Source organism: Mustela nivalis, assembly GCF_964662115.1.
Source record: "Mustela nivalis genome assembly, chromosome: 5".
NCBI classification, from domain to species: Eukaryota; Metazoa; Chordata; class Mammalia; order Carnivora; family Mustelidae; genus Mustela; species Mustela nivalis.
The window spans coordinates 22430539-22447700 of record NC_139024.1 but is presented as its reverse complement, the minus strand read 5'-3'; the positions used below and the strand labels follow the sequence as shown (position 1 = coordinate 22447700).

At 40.0% G+C, this 17162-nt stretch overlaps 2 protein-coding genes and 1 long non-coding RNA gene across 4 annotated transcripts in view; 2 read left to right on the top strand and 1 right to left on the bottom strand.

Annotated features, from left to right (window-relative positions):
- LOC309865547 (uncharacterized protein) overlaps nucleotides 1-6594 on the top strand; it is a 203623-nt gene extending 197029 nt beyond the window's left edge. The window contains exon 50 of the transcript XR_014312154.1: nucleotides 6522-6594. The gene's annotated coding sequence lies outside the window, so the exon portion shown is untranslated. The remainder of the gene's footprint in view (nucleotides 1-6521) is intronic.
- Nucleotides 500-15762, bottom strand: CD164 (CD164 molecule). Of its 2 annotated transcripts, none has more exons than XR_014312163.1 (6): nucleotides 11963-14875; nucleotides 11515-11778; nucleotides 9847-9918; nucleotides 8603-8638; nucleotides 4852-4908; nucleotides 500-3155 (listed from the first exon to the last, which is right to left on the bottom strand). XR_014312163.1 is itself a non-coding variant. In XM_082732049.1 (6 exons), exons 1-6 carry the CDS (start codon nucleotides 14973-14975, stop codon nucleotides 2989-2991), a joined length of 825 nt encoding a protein of 274 aa, XP_082588175.1. In that variant the 5' UTR covers nucleotides 14976-15762; the 3' UTR covers nucleotides 500-2988. The 2 variants fall into 2 exon arrangements, 1 of the variants encoding a protein (XP_082588175.1); XM_082732049.1 differs by having other exon boundaries at nucleotides 11515-11598; nucleotides 14567-15762.
- The window catches only part of LOC309865559, a 23694-nt gene continuing 22087 nt past the window's right edge, over nucleotides 15556-17162 (top strand). Inside the window, exon 1 of the long non-coding RNA XR_014312168.1 lies at nucleotides 15556-15681. This is a non-coding gene — a long non-coding RNA (uncharacterized lncRNA). The remainder of the gene's footprint in view (nucleotides 15682-17162) is intronic.

Here is a 17162-nt window from a genome sequence, read left to right as displayed (position 1 = left end):
CAACTTCCAGCAGCCCCCACGTAATTAGAATCCCCAAAAGAGAAGGGAAAGGATAGAAAAAAGAATATTTGAAGAAATAACAGCTGAGAATGTCCAAATCTGATGAAAAGCATATATCCAAGAAACCCAACAAACCCCGAGCACAAGAACGACTAGTACAGCAAATCACTTCAAATTGCTCGAACAGCCATAGAGAAAAATCTTAAAAATCAACAAAGGAAAACAAAGACATGTGCCGAGGAACAGAAGACGAAGAGGACAGATTTCTCAGAGAACAATGCGTGTGAGAACACAACGGACCAACATTACCGTGCTGAGAGCACTAAACACCACAAGTTTCTGACGAATGCCGACCTGCTACTAGCCACTGGTCTTGGAGAGCAACAGAGAGCGAGCAGACAACCCATCCCCAAAGAGACTGATAAGGTAAATTCACGAACATTAAATTTCATAATCAAAATGCAAAAACACTTCAGTTAAAAAAAAAAGAACAGATTAATTCACTTAACATGTAGATTTATTTTAAATCAGTTTGGTACATGATACAGATTGGTTTTGCAGTTTTTAATGAACTGAAATAGAAATTTCTAAATACAGCAGTGTCTGCCTGTGCAATAAGTATCTGTAAGGTAAAATAAGGTGTTTTGATAGAACTACATCCACATGAACAAATCAGGAGAAAAATCTGAAAACGTTTCTGTACCTTCTGGATTAAAAAAACAACAACAACAAATTATTAATGGCTCAAGATACTAAAGAAAGGGGGGAAAAGGCTGTAAGTTCCGTTTTAAGAGCTCTTCTTGCAAAATCTAACTGGTTTCGTATTATGGTTCTGTTGTCAGAGCAGTATTCAAGATTATAGAAGATGAGAAGCTTCATCAGCTACATTTCCACAAAAACAGATGTACTGACATTAATGTGTGCCAAGGTATTCATATCTAGGTAAATGATAATTATTTATCACTGTAGCTAAATCTTGCCGCTTTGGGAGAAATGGAGACTCTGTATTTTTTCAAATGATTCTTGGATCTGACAGCACTCACTAAAAGCTAACAGCCATGGCACCGTAATAAAAATTTTTGTGAGGTTCCTAAAACTGGTATCAGAATATTACTAATGAAAACACAAAAATGTGAGGTAAACCTACCTTTTCCCAAAAACCTTTGAAGCCAGAGATTTTAAGCAATTAAGGCACTTGAAAACATTAAGTGTATGTACAAATGTGCAAGTAAAACAAACTAGCTGTACCAGCAAGTAACAAAGAAACAGTAAATCTTCATTTTAAGAACCTTGAATATAATCATATCTAAATGTAAGGAATTTTGGCTTATGAAATGGACCAAAGCAACTCCTCATTTCCTACTACAAAATATTGAAAACCAAGTGCTAAACTCAGCCCCTATAGGCTAAAGAAACTAAAAACAAAACAAAACCAAAAACAAAACAAAAAAAAACTTTAATGACCTAGAAAAGCAAAAGCTTTTTAAAAACTAATGAAAACCTCTGAACTAATCCAGTATGTCAAAGGCAGGGGAGATGTATCCCTCTGAAACTGAAAAAACTAGTGCTTCCTAAAGAAACTAAAAAAATATATAATAATAAAGCATGCATGCTTAATGTACTACAGGAACTGCAACTAAAAGGAAAGGATGGGAGAAAAGGAGGAAGGAAGGAAAAATGGAAGGAAGGAAGGGAGGGAGGTAAAAGCAAAGCAAAGCAAAGAAAGCGCAGTCTGTCTACCGAGGGCAATCATCATTTAAAAATCTACAGCAATCCAATCAACCAAAAAACCCTCAGATGTTCTGAAATTACACTGGTCACATTTCTGGTCTCAAAACTTAAAATGATTGTCTCATTCAAGAGCTGTAAATGACTCTAAAACAACTTATTTCCTTCTTGTCTCATAAAAAAAAAAAAAAAAAAAAGTTACTTTTCAAGGAAGCTTGGTGAAAAATCCTTTCAAGGTACAACAGCGTTGGGATACTTCCTGAAGTGCAAAGGCAAACGTAAGAAAATCCACTTTAGCTTTATACTTCTTAAGAGCCTAAGAGAAACGTTGGGAAGTTCAATATATGAAGGCTTTCAACTTTGTAGAACATCCTGAGTCTTGCTCAGGTCTGAAACAAAATAGTTAAGTTTTCAGTTATTACCAGCATGGTATCTAGAAAGGTTTGCTACAGCTAGTGAACAGTTGTATCACCAGACCAACCTTTACCCTCCTTAATGTGAAAGAACAAATCAGGAACATCTGAAGTTACAGCCTACCTTTCAGTCTGTCTTTTAAGGCACTGTTCTTTATTTTCTCAGTGATTTAAGGTGCTTTGCCAGTATGAATGATAACCTGCTATTGTTAATGGTTTGTATCCTTTCCATTCGTTTCTTTAAATCTGGAATGTAATTCCCTGTGTGGCATCTTATTTCTAATGTAGAAAAAATAACTGTCATCAAGCACAAAATTTTACGCTAAGGATACAATTTACTCTAAGGACACTAGATTTACCGACTTATTCCACTTTTGAAAGGACAGCCAAAATTCCACCCGACCGATGCTCATTTGGCACATTCTTCTCGATTCTGGTCACTAAACTACATCCTGAGATAGGATGAAAATGATGCAGCTTTCAGGCTTTAAAATGACTAAATTTAAACTGCCAGAAGAGTCATGAGGTGTCTGTGCAGGACAATGCTTCCCACCACTTACAGAGTTACATTTGGTATGTCAAGAAGAGAGAACATAATCCCACAGCAGCAGCCATTGAAAATAAAAGAAGACAGCCACAAGGATTCATGCAGAATATTTTAAATATTCCTGTTGAGCAAAATGATTTAAGTGATTTTTCTTCGAGGATGATGCTCCCAAGTATCCTATATGCATCCTTTGAACGTGTACAGATCCTGGAGTAGCGTCTTCCATGTGGGACATCTTGAAAGAGACTATTTTGGTTTCAGTGAGTTACACACCAGTCCTTTTTAATTTAATGGGTCTGTTTACAGAGTGTGGTAGTTTCGTTCTTTCGATTTGCAGAATTTATAGAGAAAGAAGATTACAGCCTGCACACCCAAGACGAGGACAATTCCTCCAATGAAACTGGCTGCATCGAAGGTTGACTTCCTTCCGGGTTGTGAAGTTGGAGTTAAAGTGGTATTAGTTGTACCTGTTAAATAAGAAGAAAAGATAATGAGACTTGGAAAGTCCCTACTCAGAATTTCAAGACCCGCATGAGCTTATACTTTGACTTTGCCATGAGTTAAATTCTATAAAGTATCTCCTCTTGAGTCAAGTCTTTACAACTAGAATTTATCCCATTCACTCCATCTAGCAATATCAAGTGGTCAAAGCTGCCATTCAAATTCAAGTATGAAAGTGACAGAGAAAAATTCTCCTGGTACATAAATTATGCCCTGAGAACATGTCAAGCTCTTTAAAAATTTGTAATTTCTTCAGAAAACATACTGTTAGTTGTTACACTAAATATTAATATTTGCGTTGAAAACTCATGTAACTTTTAAATTTTATTAAATATACAAGGTAAGCAAGAATTCGGTTGCAATTTTTCAAAGTACAAAAATTATCTTAAGTATCTGCAATTTATAAATTTAACAAATAAACTTGTTATTAAAGGTATTGTAAATCTTACTCTAAAATTTTACATTATGAGCATTACCAAACCATATGGAATAAAAGCACAAAAGTATGAATTCCCTTTTCAGAGAAAAAAATGTTTCAATAGGAAATAAAACATGAATTTCTTTTTTAGGGAATAAAAGGTTTCAAGTAGAACACCATCCATTTTAATAAAAAGCAGTTTCATATTTAAAATAACTTTTTTCCAAGTAGAGTTTCAAATAAACACTGGTTCTGGTGGCTGTATAATAAGGTGGCCAGCTTTCAATTTTTTTTTTAAGGTATTTTATTTATTTGTTAGAGAGAGAGAGAGATGAGAGAGAGCACAAGCAGGGGAAGCTGCAGGCAGAGGGAGAGGGAGAAGCAGGCTCTCCCACAACCCGCCAAAAGGGAACCCAATGCGGGGCTTGATCCCAGGACCCTGGGATCATGACCTGACCTGAAGGCAGAGACTTAACAGACTGAGCCACCCAGATGCCCCAAGCTTTAAAATTAATCACAACTATTCTGTAATTCTTGCAAAGACAAAATGGTTTCCTTGAAACCAAGAAAGGTTGCATAACAATAAGCCAAGAAACTTAAAAAAATAAAAAAATCAAAACCAAACACCAGTATTTTAAATAGGATAGAGAGAAGGATCATAATCTGTGTATCTGCAATGTCTTGTGGCATCACCTAAATGTGATTTTGTTTACAACACAGCAAATCATTAATTAATAAACATTACTTTTCACATGCACTTTTAACAGTTATAAAGGAACGTAAAGAAATAGCGAGAAACATGGCCAAGGTGCCCATCTGCAGTGATCTTGGCTCTTTAGATCTTTCTCAATGAAAAGGATGGCTAAATTATCTTCACTCCAATTGTCATGACCTAAACACAGCACAAAATTAACTCCTAACAGTCATCAGTATTTAATTTTTAAGTTATAAGAAATGAGATCTCACCGACAAGCTGCAGCAAAAGGGTTTTAGAAAATTAGAAAAACACTATCTCTTAACTCTAATGTGTCAGGCCAAATATGGCTATGTGTTAAAAAATGGGGACTCGCAGCAAACCTACCATTCCTGCATTAACAGCCTACCATCCTGGTCCTCCAAATATAAGAGGTGAGTTTTAGTTCACAACCATTCATGAATGAAACTGGAAAATGGGGGCAAAAATAGCACAAGGCAAGGCTGCAAACATACCCCCACGTCACCGACAGTTCAAACCCCCTCCTTACCTGATGTAGGAGTTGTGGTGGCAGTGGTTGAGGAGGCAGGCAGGGTGGTGGTTTTGGCTGCAATAGAAACAAAACTTACTAGTAACTTACATTTCCAAACCTCCCAGTATCTAGTCATTCGTCTTTAAAATAATGCTGCCAACTTCAACAGGCTTTCTATTTTCCAAAGACTAAAATAAAGGCCAAATTTCAGGGAGTGGCTCACTAACACATCCACACAGCCAGACTACGAGTTTTTAAATTACCACAAAGCAAGCATAAAACTATCTGTGTTAACATCTATGTAAATATTGGAGTATGAAATCTATGTATTCATCTGGATAATGTTTGCAAAAAGACACACAGGAAGGCAAGAATCAGTGGTCAGGCGAGGGAAGAACAACTGCTTTTTTAATGCTTCTATGACAAAAACTATTAACTTAAAAAGTTATGGTAAGAAACCAGTGGGGCTCAGGATTTCTCAAGCAGGTATCAAGGCTGGCTTATGTTTTTCATTTCGAGGGGCTGGCAGACAGTGAACATCTTCAGCTTTGTGCGGCACATAATGCAAAAGCAGCCGAGGACGACATGCAAATCAACAGGCATCATTCTGTTCCCATAAAATGTTATTTTAAGAACAGGTCCCCTGGGGCCACAGATCCCCCAATTTAAATTATCTGACAATGCCTGTAAAGAAAATGAACTCTTGTGAGAAGAATTAATTTGAATGTAAACACATTTTAGGAACCAAAGCACTTTATTAACAGACTTTTGTTAGTACTGATACTACTAACAGATTCTAATCAATGATATGTTAACAATACTGACAGGATTACATGTTTGTATCCTTTTCTCTCACCATGAGCACTACTGCACATATCTTCCCTACCCTGCTCTTGGGTGGACAATTAGGTCACCTCTCATTTTGCCAGCAGGGAAATACCTCATCTCACCTCTGGCAGGGCTGATTCTTAGACAGAATTCCTAGATTTTTAATCCCTTTAAAGTTGCTGCAAAAAATAACACTTTACAAACTAAGCAAACATATATTCTTTTCAATCTTAACACACTACATTTTGTCTGACAATGGTAAGGAATCAAGTTTGCAAATTTGCCTTTTGAGTCTTACTACCAAACCCCCTGAACACGACACAGACTAATGCTTTTTTCTATAAACGCGCAAAACATTTACACACTTCTACTTCTGACCGAAATACTACTTTGACAGAATTTTCAAAATTATGCAATACTTAGGGAATATATGTTTACTAACCTACAGTATGTTCCTTTCATTTAAAAAAAAAAATAGTAATTAGCAGTTAACAAAAGCTGCTACTGGTGGTGGAAAATTTTTAACAACACAGTAAACTAAGTAATCCCATCATGCAGAGTAACATGTCATTTCCTGCTGCCCATTTCACTAGGCAATTATGTAACAATAAAAATTTAAAAAGTAGCAGAACTTAACTGTTTGTCTTCCACTTATGAAAATTTCCCACTAGATATCTGATGTAATCTAGTCATTCTGTAAATAATAAGAGATTATTTACGACTATTTTTATTTATAATATTTATAGGTACTAACAGAAGACTGTTATAATTAACCCCACTGAACACCTTTCTACATAAATCAAATTCTCTTTGTGTCATTTCTTTAATAATCCCTTAATTTCTCACTTGCTCTCTTTCAGCAACAGCCATGAAAAGAGACCATGTAATAAAGGTTTTTGAAGAACTGCCACTCAAAAGATGCATTTTCTATAATAAGCAAACCCTGGCCTCCTTCCACTTCCAGAACGAGAGAGAGAAAACTAGAGAGACCCCATGGTACTTCACTGGAGAACCCCATATGGATCAAGCACGAAAACTACATCAAGGTTCATGGAGAAGAAATTAAAAGTGAACCCACAATGGTTCTGAAGAAACTGTTTTCCCCTTTTGGTTCACATCCCACCTTCTGGAAATTAATTTTTCCTTAACATCTGTGCTTTCATCAATCTTTTAACATCCTCCTAGTCAGTGACTACCAATGGGTGTCACCACTGTGTGCTCTCCAAAAGTTCTGTGATATTTGCAGATTTCTATGGCATGAATATTTCCACCATAATTCAAGCTCCCAACACAGTCTCACTGAATGTGTAGCTGGGAAGAGCTATGCACAACTGGCCACCGCAAGCTGGTGTGAGCTAGCTCACCACCACCAAAGTCTTTCAATGAGTTCTGGTCCTTGATTCAGCATCTGATCACTTTTTCCTCTGAAAAACTATACCTAAAACACACACACACACACACACACAGTTTCCTGGACATACCTCTCTGCCCATCCCTACTCAGTTTCCTCTCTGATCCTCTTCTCAACCCTTAGACATTTCCATCCCCTGGAGTTGGGTCCTCAAGTCCTCGTCTCTCTACAAGCTGTTCCAGGGGACACCACTACTGCCTACACTAATCAGCTTTGCCTGCGCTGTCAAGCTAAGAGTCTGCCATCACCTCCATCAAGTCCTATTCTTCCTACCTCCTAAGTCTATTTGCATACATCTGCAACTCTTCCCATAGAGTTCTCCACAATTCCCCTCATGGGTCATCTATTCCTATCTCCCTGTGTTCACTCTCGTCTCCTGTTCCAACCTGCCCTCCCAATCTGGCTCTTGGCCTGCTGACTGTTCAGCTCAACCCTTCTTCACCAGGCATATCCAGATGCAATTCCCCAACCTCACTATACTCCTTCACACTCCTCACTACTGACCGCCGTGCTCCACTTGGGAAGCGACCGTCATGTTTTACCAGGGTCATTTCAAGAGTCAGTCAACATCTCCAGGAAGTTGTCACCACATTTGCCATATTACTCCATATACACGCCTTCCTACAAATATCTCAAAACACTACGCTTATTTACTCGTGTCACAGTTACTACAATAGACAAATGCTGTCTTCTGTTTCCAGTCCCTATCATCCAGCCTGTTGTCCTGGAGTAGAAGTTTCTTAATGATTTATTCCTCCTATCACTTTGGTAAAGATTTTTTAAAGGAGAAATTATCTCATCCTGTTGAAGGGGTAGTGAAAACTTTCCAGTTGTTGATGGGAATGAAAAGCGTATCTTTCTGGAAAGCAATCAATATTCAGTCTTAAAATAATCCTATCCTCTGACCTAGGAATGCTGTTTGAATCAATTCTGTCAGGAATAACATCAAAACAGGAACGCGTGCTGCAGGAAAAATGAAAGATGACCTAACTATCCAACCAAGTGCAGGTTAAGTAAAGTGTATACAACAATGTAAAAGAGAAAACAATTCAAATGTGTATGGGCATCTTATGCAAGTTCATAATAAATCTATTGAGAGACAGAGAAGACTGGGAAAAACTTATCACTGAAAACATCCTGGTGTACCTCTGGATAATGGGAATTACAGGGAATTTTAATTTTCTTTAGGCTTCTGTATTTCCCAAGATCTTCAAAAAAATCCACAAAAAGCGGTTTGTGGACTCAATGTCCACAGCAAATCCTTCTATAGTCAATAAACGTCATTTATTCATAATTCTATTATGAATTACAAATTCCACTTATTCGTAACTCCATTATCATTCACGGAATTCCACGACACCGGCACGAACAGTTCATACTCATGTAACCATTATGGTTCAAGACCAAATACATCTACCAATTTTTTAAATTATACTACAACTTTTAGGTATTTAATCACTAATAAATAAGTCCATCAAGAGACTTTACAAATCCTGAAAGAGGAGGAAAGAGTTAATTATCTTGTATTACCTGTAGAATTCGTTGGCATCGGAGTGGGCTCGGGTGCTATTTAAAACAAACAAACATTAAGTCAAAGCACAATCTAAAATAATACAATCCATTACACTTTTTTTTAAACTGCAGTCATGTGAGTACCACTTTTACAATGTTTACATTTAAGTACCACCTTGTGGAGGAGACTGACAGTTGCTCTAACCAATACTGATCTCCCCTTCTTTAGAAATATGAAGCACCAATCTAGAGTTGACGCTTCCCCGCCTGGAGAAAGACACATATTTCTTAGCCTCTCCTGCAGGTAGGTAGCCCAGTATAACTTTTAGAAAGCATCTGTAGGTAGATACGGGCCTCATTCCTCTTTCTGTTGGCAGAAAAACCAATTTGATGGTTGGAACATGAGCGCTTACCTCGGAGAGTAAGGTCAGAGATATTTTTAAGGAATGACAGTAAACAGCCTGGGTCCCTACTGGGGATAGAGTGCTACATAGTCCAAACTAATTCTGATACATCATCAAATTAAGAAGAATTATTTATTCAAGTTTTCTCTAAATTAGTATCTTTTAAAACGTTTTACTTAACCTTGTTTCTAAGCAATTATTTTCATGAAACCACAGGTTTGATACAATTATTATTTCTGACACACTGAAATAGATACTAAAAATGTTTGTTCTTTTACCACCTAAACCAAATTATGTGCATTCTACAAAGGGGTAACTGACCTCATACTAATGAAATTCTCAGTCATGAAGTTCAAGTTTGGACGGGAAAACTCCACTAAAAGTAAAACTGTTATAGGTAGTCTTTCAAGGTTACTGACACACTCCAGAAAGCTCTTTTGCTCTATTTATTAACTATGCACCAAATCAGAAGTTTGACTTCCCTATCCATTTGTAATCTTGTTAGGAAAATCAGTTGCTTCTTCTAGGAATTTTAACTATTTTCTGAGCAAAGACTTAAGGTTAAAGAGTAACCAATTTCTTCAAACTAAACTACAAAAATGAGAAAACAGATGAATACAGGAAAGATTCAACCATAACACAAAATTCGCCAGAGATTGTGACAATCACCAACACCATAATCCGGAAAAGGGCCAGAACAAGATTGTCCAGTCCAGTAAAATGCAAATGGAGAAGGTCTAAACTACAGTCAGTTTAGACTGCCAGAAATGGCAAACCAAATATTGAAAGAAGGCTTCTGAGGCAAAGATCTTCCTCACCTCTTGGCCACTTTCCTCAGCAACCAATGTGAATACTTACCAGAACAGAACTGTGTGCCATTCACCACCTGGCAATCACTAACTGTTGCATTACGTGAACAGTAGCTTTTCTCTGTTACAGGGGAAAAAAGACACAGAGCACCAATCACTTGTTTATATTATCCTTGTTTTGTTACTAAGCTCCAGAACTGCTTCCAAAAATCAAACTCAGGCATACACACTTCAGAAGTCCAGGGATCAAGAAAATACTGTTATGCTCTTTCCCTCATTGATTAAGAAAGATTACCCAGGATCTCTCCAAATATTTGTCTAAAACCTACATGAATACACTAAACAGATAAACTGGAAACACTTAGATCCGAACTGGGGCACGACTCCTGCATAGCAAAGGCTGCTAGATTCCACATGAGTAGGGAGAAGCCGAAAGGATCTAATAAAGGCTTAGTAACCACAGGGGGTGCCATATTAGCAGCAGTAGGACCTCTGTAGGACCTGTAGGACCTTCTCGGTTTTCTACACTTTCTAATAAAACTGCTTTCCTGACAGCCAAACTTGTAGCAAGAGTAAGGGAGACCCTTCCTCAACATATCCTACAGTAGAGCATTCAAGCCCCAAAACATGCCAACTCTGCTATACATAGCAGGAGAAAGGTGTGCACTTAAATTCCATTTTATGACATTTAAAAAAAAAGGGACTCTCACACAATAAAAAAAATTAGCCCCAATTTAAGCTAATACCTTAATTTTATAAGAAGTTCTTAAACAGGGGCACCTGGGTGGCTCAGTGGGTTAAAGCCTCTGCCTTCAGCTCAGGTCATGATCCCAGGGTCCAGGATTGAACCCCGCATCGGGCTCTCTGCTCGGCAGGGAGCCTGCTTCCCCCTCTTTCTGCCTGACTCTCTGCCTACTTGCAATCTCTGTCTGTCAAATCAATCAATCAATCAATCTTAAAAAAAAAAAAAGATCTTAAACAATGTTATATCGTGACATAAGGATTTTGCCCAGAACTCAGATTTCTTTTAAACAAATAAAGACACTTAATACATAGCTTTGGCTTTTTAGGTATATATACACACATACCCGATAAACTGTTTTACTGATAAGAAGAAAAAGCAACTACTTCCCATTAAGAGAACAGAATTTGCTGTAATCCCGTGGTTCTAACAAAAACGTTATTGGTATTGCAAAGTATCTTCAACTAGCTCTTTATTCCTCAAATTAAAGGTTAATTTTAAAATTGAACAAAACACCAACTCTTTCCATCTCACTCTTTCCCATATTCTAAATATCCAACTAAGTTTTATAAGGTCTCTATAGTTCATCTAGCAGGACACCTGCAGAAGATAAATGCCTTCTTTTTCTAGGAAACCATTTTTAGGGGAAAATTTCACAACTTTCACAGCTGATTTTGGTGTACCTGTCCTGTTAATCTTCCAAAGCTCTAAAATCTCTCTTCCTTTAAAAGCTACTAAACCTTAATTATCAAGTCTAAGGAATTATAGGGGTGGGGACAGAATGGGAGTCCAGAGATTTCAGCCCGAATGTTAAGCAATAGGAACTTGAAAGGAAAAGTATTTGATTTGCAAAGTAGTACACAATATACTTAATTTTCTACTAATTTTTAAGTGTTCAGGAATACCCTGTAGAATATCTTAAAATGATAAAACCGTTTGCATTCTCAAAATTAAAGCCATCCCAAAGCCTCTTACCTTTACATTCTATCCAAAAGCAGGTAGAATTATCAAGGCTAACGTTCACACAGGAAACACAGCTGCTGCGGTTTTCACAAGGATCTGGTGGGGAGGGGTATATAAAACCAATCAATTGGTACCTCACTTTTGAGTTTGTACAACTTACCTTTTTTAAACTAAAGTGAGCATTACGTACAGTACCAGACTTAATTCAGAGAAATGGTAAAACGTTATAACCCATCAACAAATGAATGGATTAAAAAATGTGGTATACAGGGGCGCCTGGGTGGCTCAGTGGATTAAGCCGCTGCCTTCTGCTCGGGTCATGGGATCGAGTCCCGCATCGGGCTCTCTGCTCAGCAGGGAGCTTGCTTCCCTCTCTCTCTCTCTCTCTGGCTGCCTCTCTGTCTACTTGTGATTTCTCTCTGTCAAATAAATAAATCTTAAAAAAAAAAATGTGGTATACATTTTTCAATAGAATAGTATTCCAACATAAAAGAAAGGAATCCTGCCGTGCACTAGAACATCTCTGAGCCTTAAGGACATTATGCCAAGTTAGACATTCAAAGAAGGACAAGTACAGCATGATTCCCTCCTATATGAAGCATCTAAAATAGTTAAACTCTGAAGCAGAACGGAGAATGATGTCTGCCAGGGCTAGGGGGAGGGGAAATGGAGATCTGCTCCTGAAGCAGGGTACAGTTTCAAGTAAGATGCAGTCTGGAGATCTGAGTAATACCGTGCTTACTGTTAATAACGTACAGTACACTTAACTTTGTTAGGATGGTAGATCTTCGGTGTTTTTAACTGCACACACAAAAACACTTCATTAATTGGCTTAATAAGAAATTCCAATCATAATTAATGACTGATGACACTGAAATAAACTCAAGAGAAAGGGCGGAAAAAACCCACAAGCTAGTGGGAATGCTCAGTATCTAAACAACCCTTTTATATAGGGCAACTATTTCACAGACACTCAGGATTTCTTGAATCATTTCAAAGCATCCTTAAAAAAATAAAAATATTGGGAAAAAGGTTGTGTTATAAGGCCAAGACTACACACAGAGAAATCACTGCCCCCCAAACATCAGTTAAGACACTGCAATTTTTTAATAGTAAAAAGACTTGTTACAGGTTGAACCCAAACTCGGATGATGCCCATTCTGAAAACCCAAGAGATTTGTAATTCATAAGTGATCTTCACCACTGTGACTGAAGGATAAGAGACAGCAATTCTGGAAGGGGCTATATTTATGTACATACAATTTAACAAAGTAGGACGGTCTCTGTCGGTAATTTAGGCCAAATGACCCAAAAAGTCTAGGGCTCTTCATTTTCCTGGAAGCTAGATGTCTCCAAAAAACATTCATATTTGCTTTCCCTGTGTCTTTAAAAAAAAAAAAAAAAAGTTCTGCACAGAGGCCACCCATTTTAATATTTTATCACTAATATTTATCAGGGACAAGGGCATATACAGTACCCTTGAGTAAGGGGTTCACAAAGTAGAAATAAGTTCTGCAGAGGTTTGTGTACTGATAAAAAATGCTAGTTGTCTAAAATCTTTTGTGCCTGATACGTTTGAACAGCACAATGTTATTTACAATGAACTAAACTTGCTACCTTTCATTTTAGACTGCAGTTTATACAACTACTACTTACAGAAAACAAATCATCTCCTTTGTATGACTTTCAATTACAAAAAGGCAATTAACTTGGCTATCTCCAAGCTTCTCTTTGGAAAAAACACACACTCCAAAACTACAATTCTGGAAAGAAACTGCCAAATAAGCAGAAGACAAAACATATTGTGCTCTATCATCTTAAAAACAGTGCAGTTAGAACGTCCAGCATTCCACGGCAATGTACTTTCCTTATTTAACAGTTTTTGTACTTCAGTATTACATCTTTCTGAATCTTAATTATACATTTTATTTATCTATAAAACACAAAAACCAAAGGAAGATACTTCAAAACAGTATGATCCGTCTGGGGGAGGGGAGGAAAGCCAAGGTAAAAATCCTGACACTTGAGCACTTTTTCGGTCAAGATGCCAGTTATTCCTTCCTCAATATTAACTAGAATAACCAATCACACTACATCAGGTTTTATATATCTAGAGTTCTTTTTCACCTCAAACTTATCTTCGCCTCTCTTTTGTGTTGTCACGGCATTGTCAATTTCTGCTTTAAGATTCAATGTACAACTCAACCAGTACCCAAATCGACCTCAGAGCTTAACAAAGAGTGTGTTCCTGATCGAGTTTAAAAAAATCAACAACCTGGGTTTCAATCCCAGCTCACAATCAACTAAACCTGCGCTCCCCGCAAGCCACTTTATTTCCATCTTCCTCCCAGATTTCACCACCTATCTTCCAGTTTAGCCTAAAATACCAAAAAGAATATATGAAGCATCGGGTACACAAATGGGCACTTTTCTTCTTTGGTACATAGCAAATTTAAAGTTTTAACTAATCAAATGCCCAAACCTCAGATATACCCCGACACCTATCCGCAAAATCAATACGGTTAGATCACAGGCAACTTTTCTCAGACTCAAGTCTGAGACACTGGCGAGCATTCACGTCTTCAGTTTCTTTTTCCTCTTTTGCCAACTCCCGCAGAAGCCCCCTTGCGGAGATAGGATGTGGGTGGGCAAATGACTAACCCCAAACACAGGGAGTTCGACCTGATCCCCAACTTTGGAGGCGAGTCGCCTCGCCCCACGATCAACCCCACTGCCACCACCGCGGGAGGAAGCCACGTCCCCTCTTCCCAAGCTGAAGTGAGACTGGGGATTACGAGGCACTTTTTAAGAGCACCTTGGCGGGGGACACTTCGGGGTGGCCCAGAGCCCAACGGCCAACGGGGCTCGGCCGCCCCTACTCCCCGGGGCGCTCCCTCACCCCCGCCACTCCGATCCCAGCCCGGGCTGGACTCGGACGGGCCGCCATGTTGCTGGAGCGCGGCCCGTCCCGGCCCCGGCCCCGCGCGCACCGCGGGCAGGGCGGGCGGCTCGGCTCGGAGCGGCGGGCGGGCGAAGACAGGAAACCCGTTGGGCCGGCGCCCACCTTGTGCGGGAGTGGTCACCGGCGTAAGAGTCGTCACCGTCGTCGGAACTGTCGTTTTGGCGGTGCTGGTGTTCGGTGAAAGCGGGATCGCAGTCACGGTCGGATCCGGGCTGGGGTTCGCAGCCGCGGTCAGCACACACAGCGCGGCCAGGCAGGCGGCAGCCCAAGGCAGCTGGCGGGAGAGCCCCGACATCACGTCCTCCGCACTGGTGTTCGGGCGAAAGCTGCGGCGCACTCTACTCCGTCCGTCCCTCTGTCCCCTGCGGCACCGCCTCGGAGAGTCTGGGCCCCCGCGAGAGCGCGCCGGGGTCACGTGAGGGGCCCCGGGCCACGGCGTGCGGGGGCGGGGGGGCGGAGCGGGGGCGGGCTGCGGGCGATACCAACTGCATTCCTGCAGGAGGGGGAACATGGACAGCGAGAGGCAATGGAGGGAGGCTGTTCCTTCATAGTGACTAGCGAAGTGTAGCGAAGAAGCTCCCAGGAGCAAGAACCTATTTCCTTTGCCCTTAGATTACCATCCAAGATGCAGCTGGGCTGTTCTAGTTCCCGCGATGGGGAAAGCTTCCACCCTGGCTCGGATGGAACAACCTACATGAGGTGGCTCTCGGCGTCCGCCCGGGCGACCCGGGAGGCCGTAAATCCGCGGCCCCACGTGACTTTCCGGGCTTCGCCTCTGGGACGGGAGTCAGCCTGGCGTTCGTTTCCGTGGGGTGCGTTTAGACCCACCCAGTGAGTCGAGTTTGCGGTGTGCTCCCGCGTTCCGAAGGTGCTCGCACAGATTCTCAGTAGCACCCGCGCTTCTCTCTCTCGAATTTTTCTGGAAGGAGCCTTGTGTTGGGATCCCTCAGGGCAATGACGAAGCCACGTGGCTGACTTTCTGCTCCGTCGCCCACTCACGGTGAGCGGCCAAAACACCGAAAACGGCCCCCCGGCCTTCCAGCCGGAGCTCTGTCTACACTGGCTATCTCTATCCCACTTGCCCAGGCTGTCTTTACCGAACTTTTTGCTACTTAAATCAGCGGTAGCCGCAGTCCGTCAACGCCACCACCACTACAGAGAATCAGACACGAGCTGGGTTGGAAATCCATCTGGTCCGTTCCCAACCCACTTTACAGGTGAGGAAACCGAGCCTCAGACAAAGTGACTTGCCCGAAACTCGATGCTTGACATCAGGCCTGGATGTTGGAATGCCCGTTAATGTTCTGGGACTGCTCCGGCTTCATTAGGATGGGTGAGCGCCACCTGATGTCCAGCCTCACAAAACAGTCACAATTGCAGCCGCGCTTATATTAACGAGTAAAAACTGGATTATAAAAGCTGTTTTTAGTGCCGGGTTTATTTTTTTTTTTTCCCCAGTTACTTGCATTTATCCGGCAAGTTTAATTATGCACGTTTACCCTAATAAAATAACACACGAATATTGCTTTTATGAGATCTGCTTTGCTATGAAAGCACCACAAAAAAGTTGACTCTAAACGTTTTAGCTTTTTTTTTTTTTTTTTTGCCTCAATATGAAGGCTTTAAAACTTTCTAGAATCTGATCTGTGGGGTCCTTTTGTACCTTCGTCACTGAGTATTAGTTCAGTTGATTACACCAGCTGGCGATTTGCTTGATGGAAACACGAGACCATGTTTGACCGATCCAGCCTATGGCCAGAATTATTGAAAGACTTTCAAAGAAGACATGGCTGTGTTGGGGGTCTGTTGACAATTCATGAATACAAATCTGCTTTGACAGATCACTAGATATTGCTTCCTTAAGTAAAGAAAAGCAATATGATGTTTATATATGCTGTTCAATTTAAGTTTTCTGTTAAGTAATCATTTCTCATTGCAAAGACCGAGTGCAGAAAACTTAAGCGCTGTTCGGGAGTCTTATTTCAACTGCAGATCATTTTCCCCATTGGAGAGCTGTTTTCATTTTAGAAAAAAGGGTTGTTTGAAGATGAGAGCCTTTTTATCTTTTTTCACAGTTTATGTTGGTTATGTGTTTGTATAATCTTATTAAATATTTCACCTACTTTATTGCACCGACTTTGTTACTTCTACATCTTAAATGCTAAAAAGGAAAACTTGATTTCATTGTTCATCAAATTAAATAAAGAAAATAGTGGTTTGTGTAGAATTTGGAGAGAACTATGTTCCGTACTTGGTTGAGTCACAACAGTTCTTCTCTTGTTGTGAAATGTAATTAAATGCTTTGCCCTCTGGAACTTGGAAAAAAAAAAAAAAGTGCAGCTACATATTTAAATGAGGTCCCATCATCAGCCTTCAGTGAACTGCCTCCTCTTCTCTGGGTACGGCTTCCACAGTAAGCGTTTGACTATCTGACACCCAGACAAAGGAAGGCACTAGTCAGCTTTGTGGGCTTTTTTTCTTTAAGGTTAAAAACACAATAGAAGTTATGTTTTTTCCCAATACCCCCGTGGGTATTGTTTACACTCTAGGAGGAATACGCCCCATTGTGGAGGACATTGTTTTACAATTTGTCATCTGGGTGTTCAACACTAGTCTTCAGATTTTTATAGTCTCTATAAGAAGACACTTCACAGTCTTGTTTTAAGGCTAGAAAAGCACTGGATTATTTTATGTTACG

Coding starts and splice junctions, on each gene's coding strand:
- CD164 (XM_082732049.1), bottom strand. CDS start 14,975: ATGTTCCCCCTCCTGCAGGAATGCAGTTGGTATCGCCCGCAGCCCGCC. Junction 11,599..14,566: donor GGTGACCACTCCCGCACAAG/GTGGGCGCCGGC, acceptor CCTCCCCACCAG/ATCCTTGTGAAAACCGCAGC. Junction 4,909..8,602: donor GATGCCAACGAATTCTACAG/GTAATACAAGAT, acceptor TTTCTATTGCAG/CCAAAACCACCACCCTGCCT.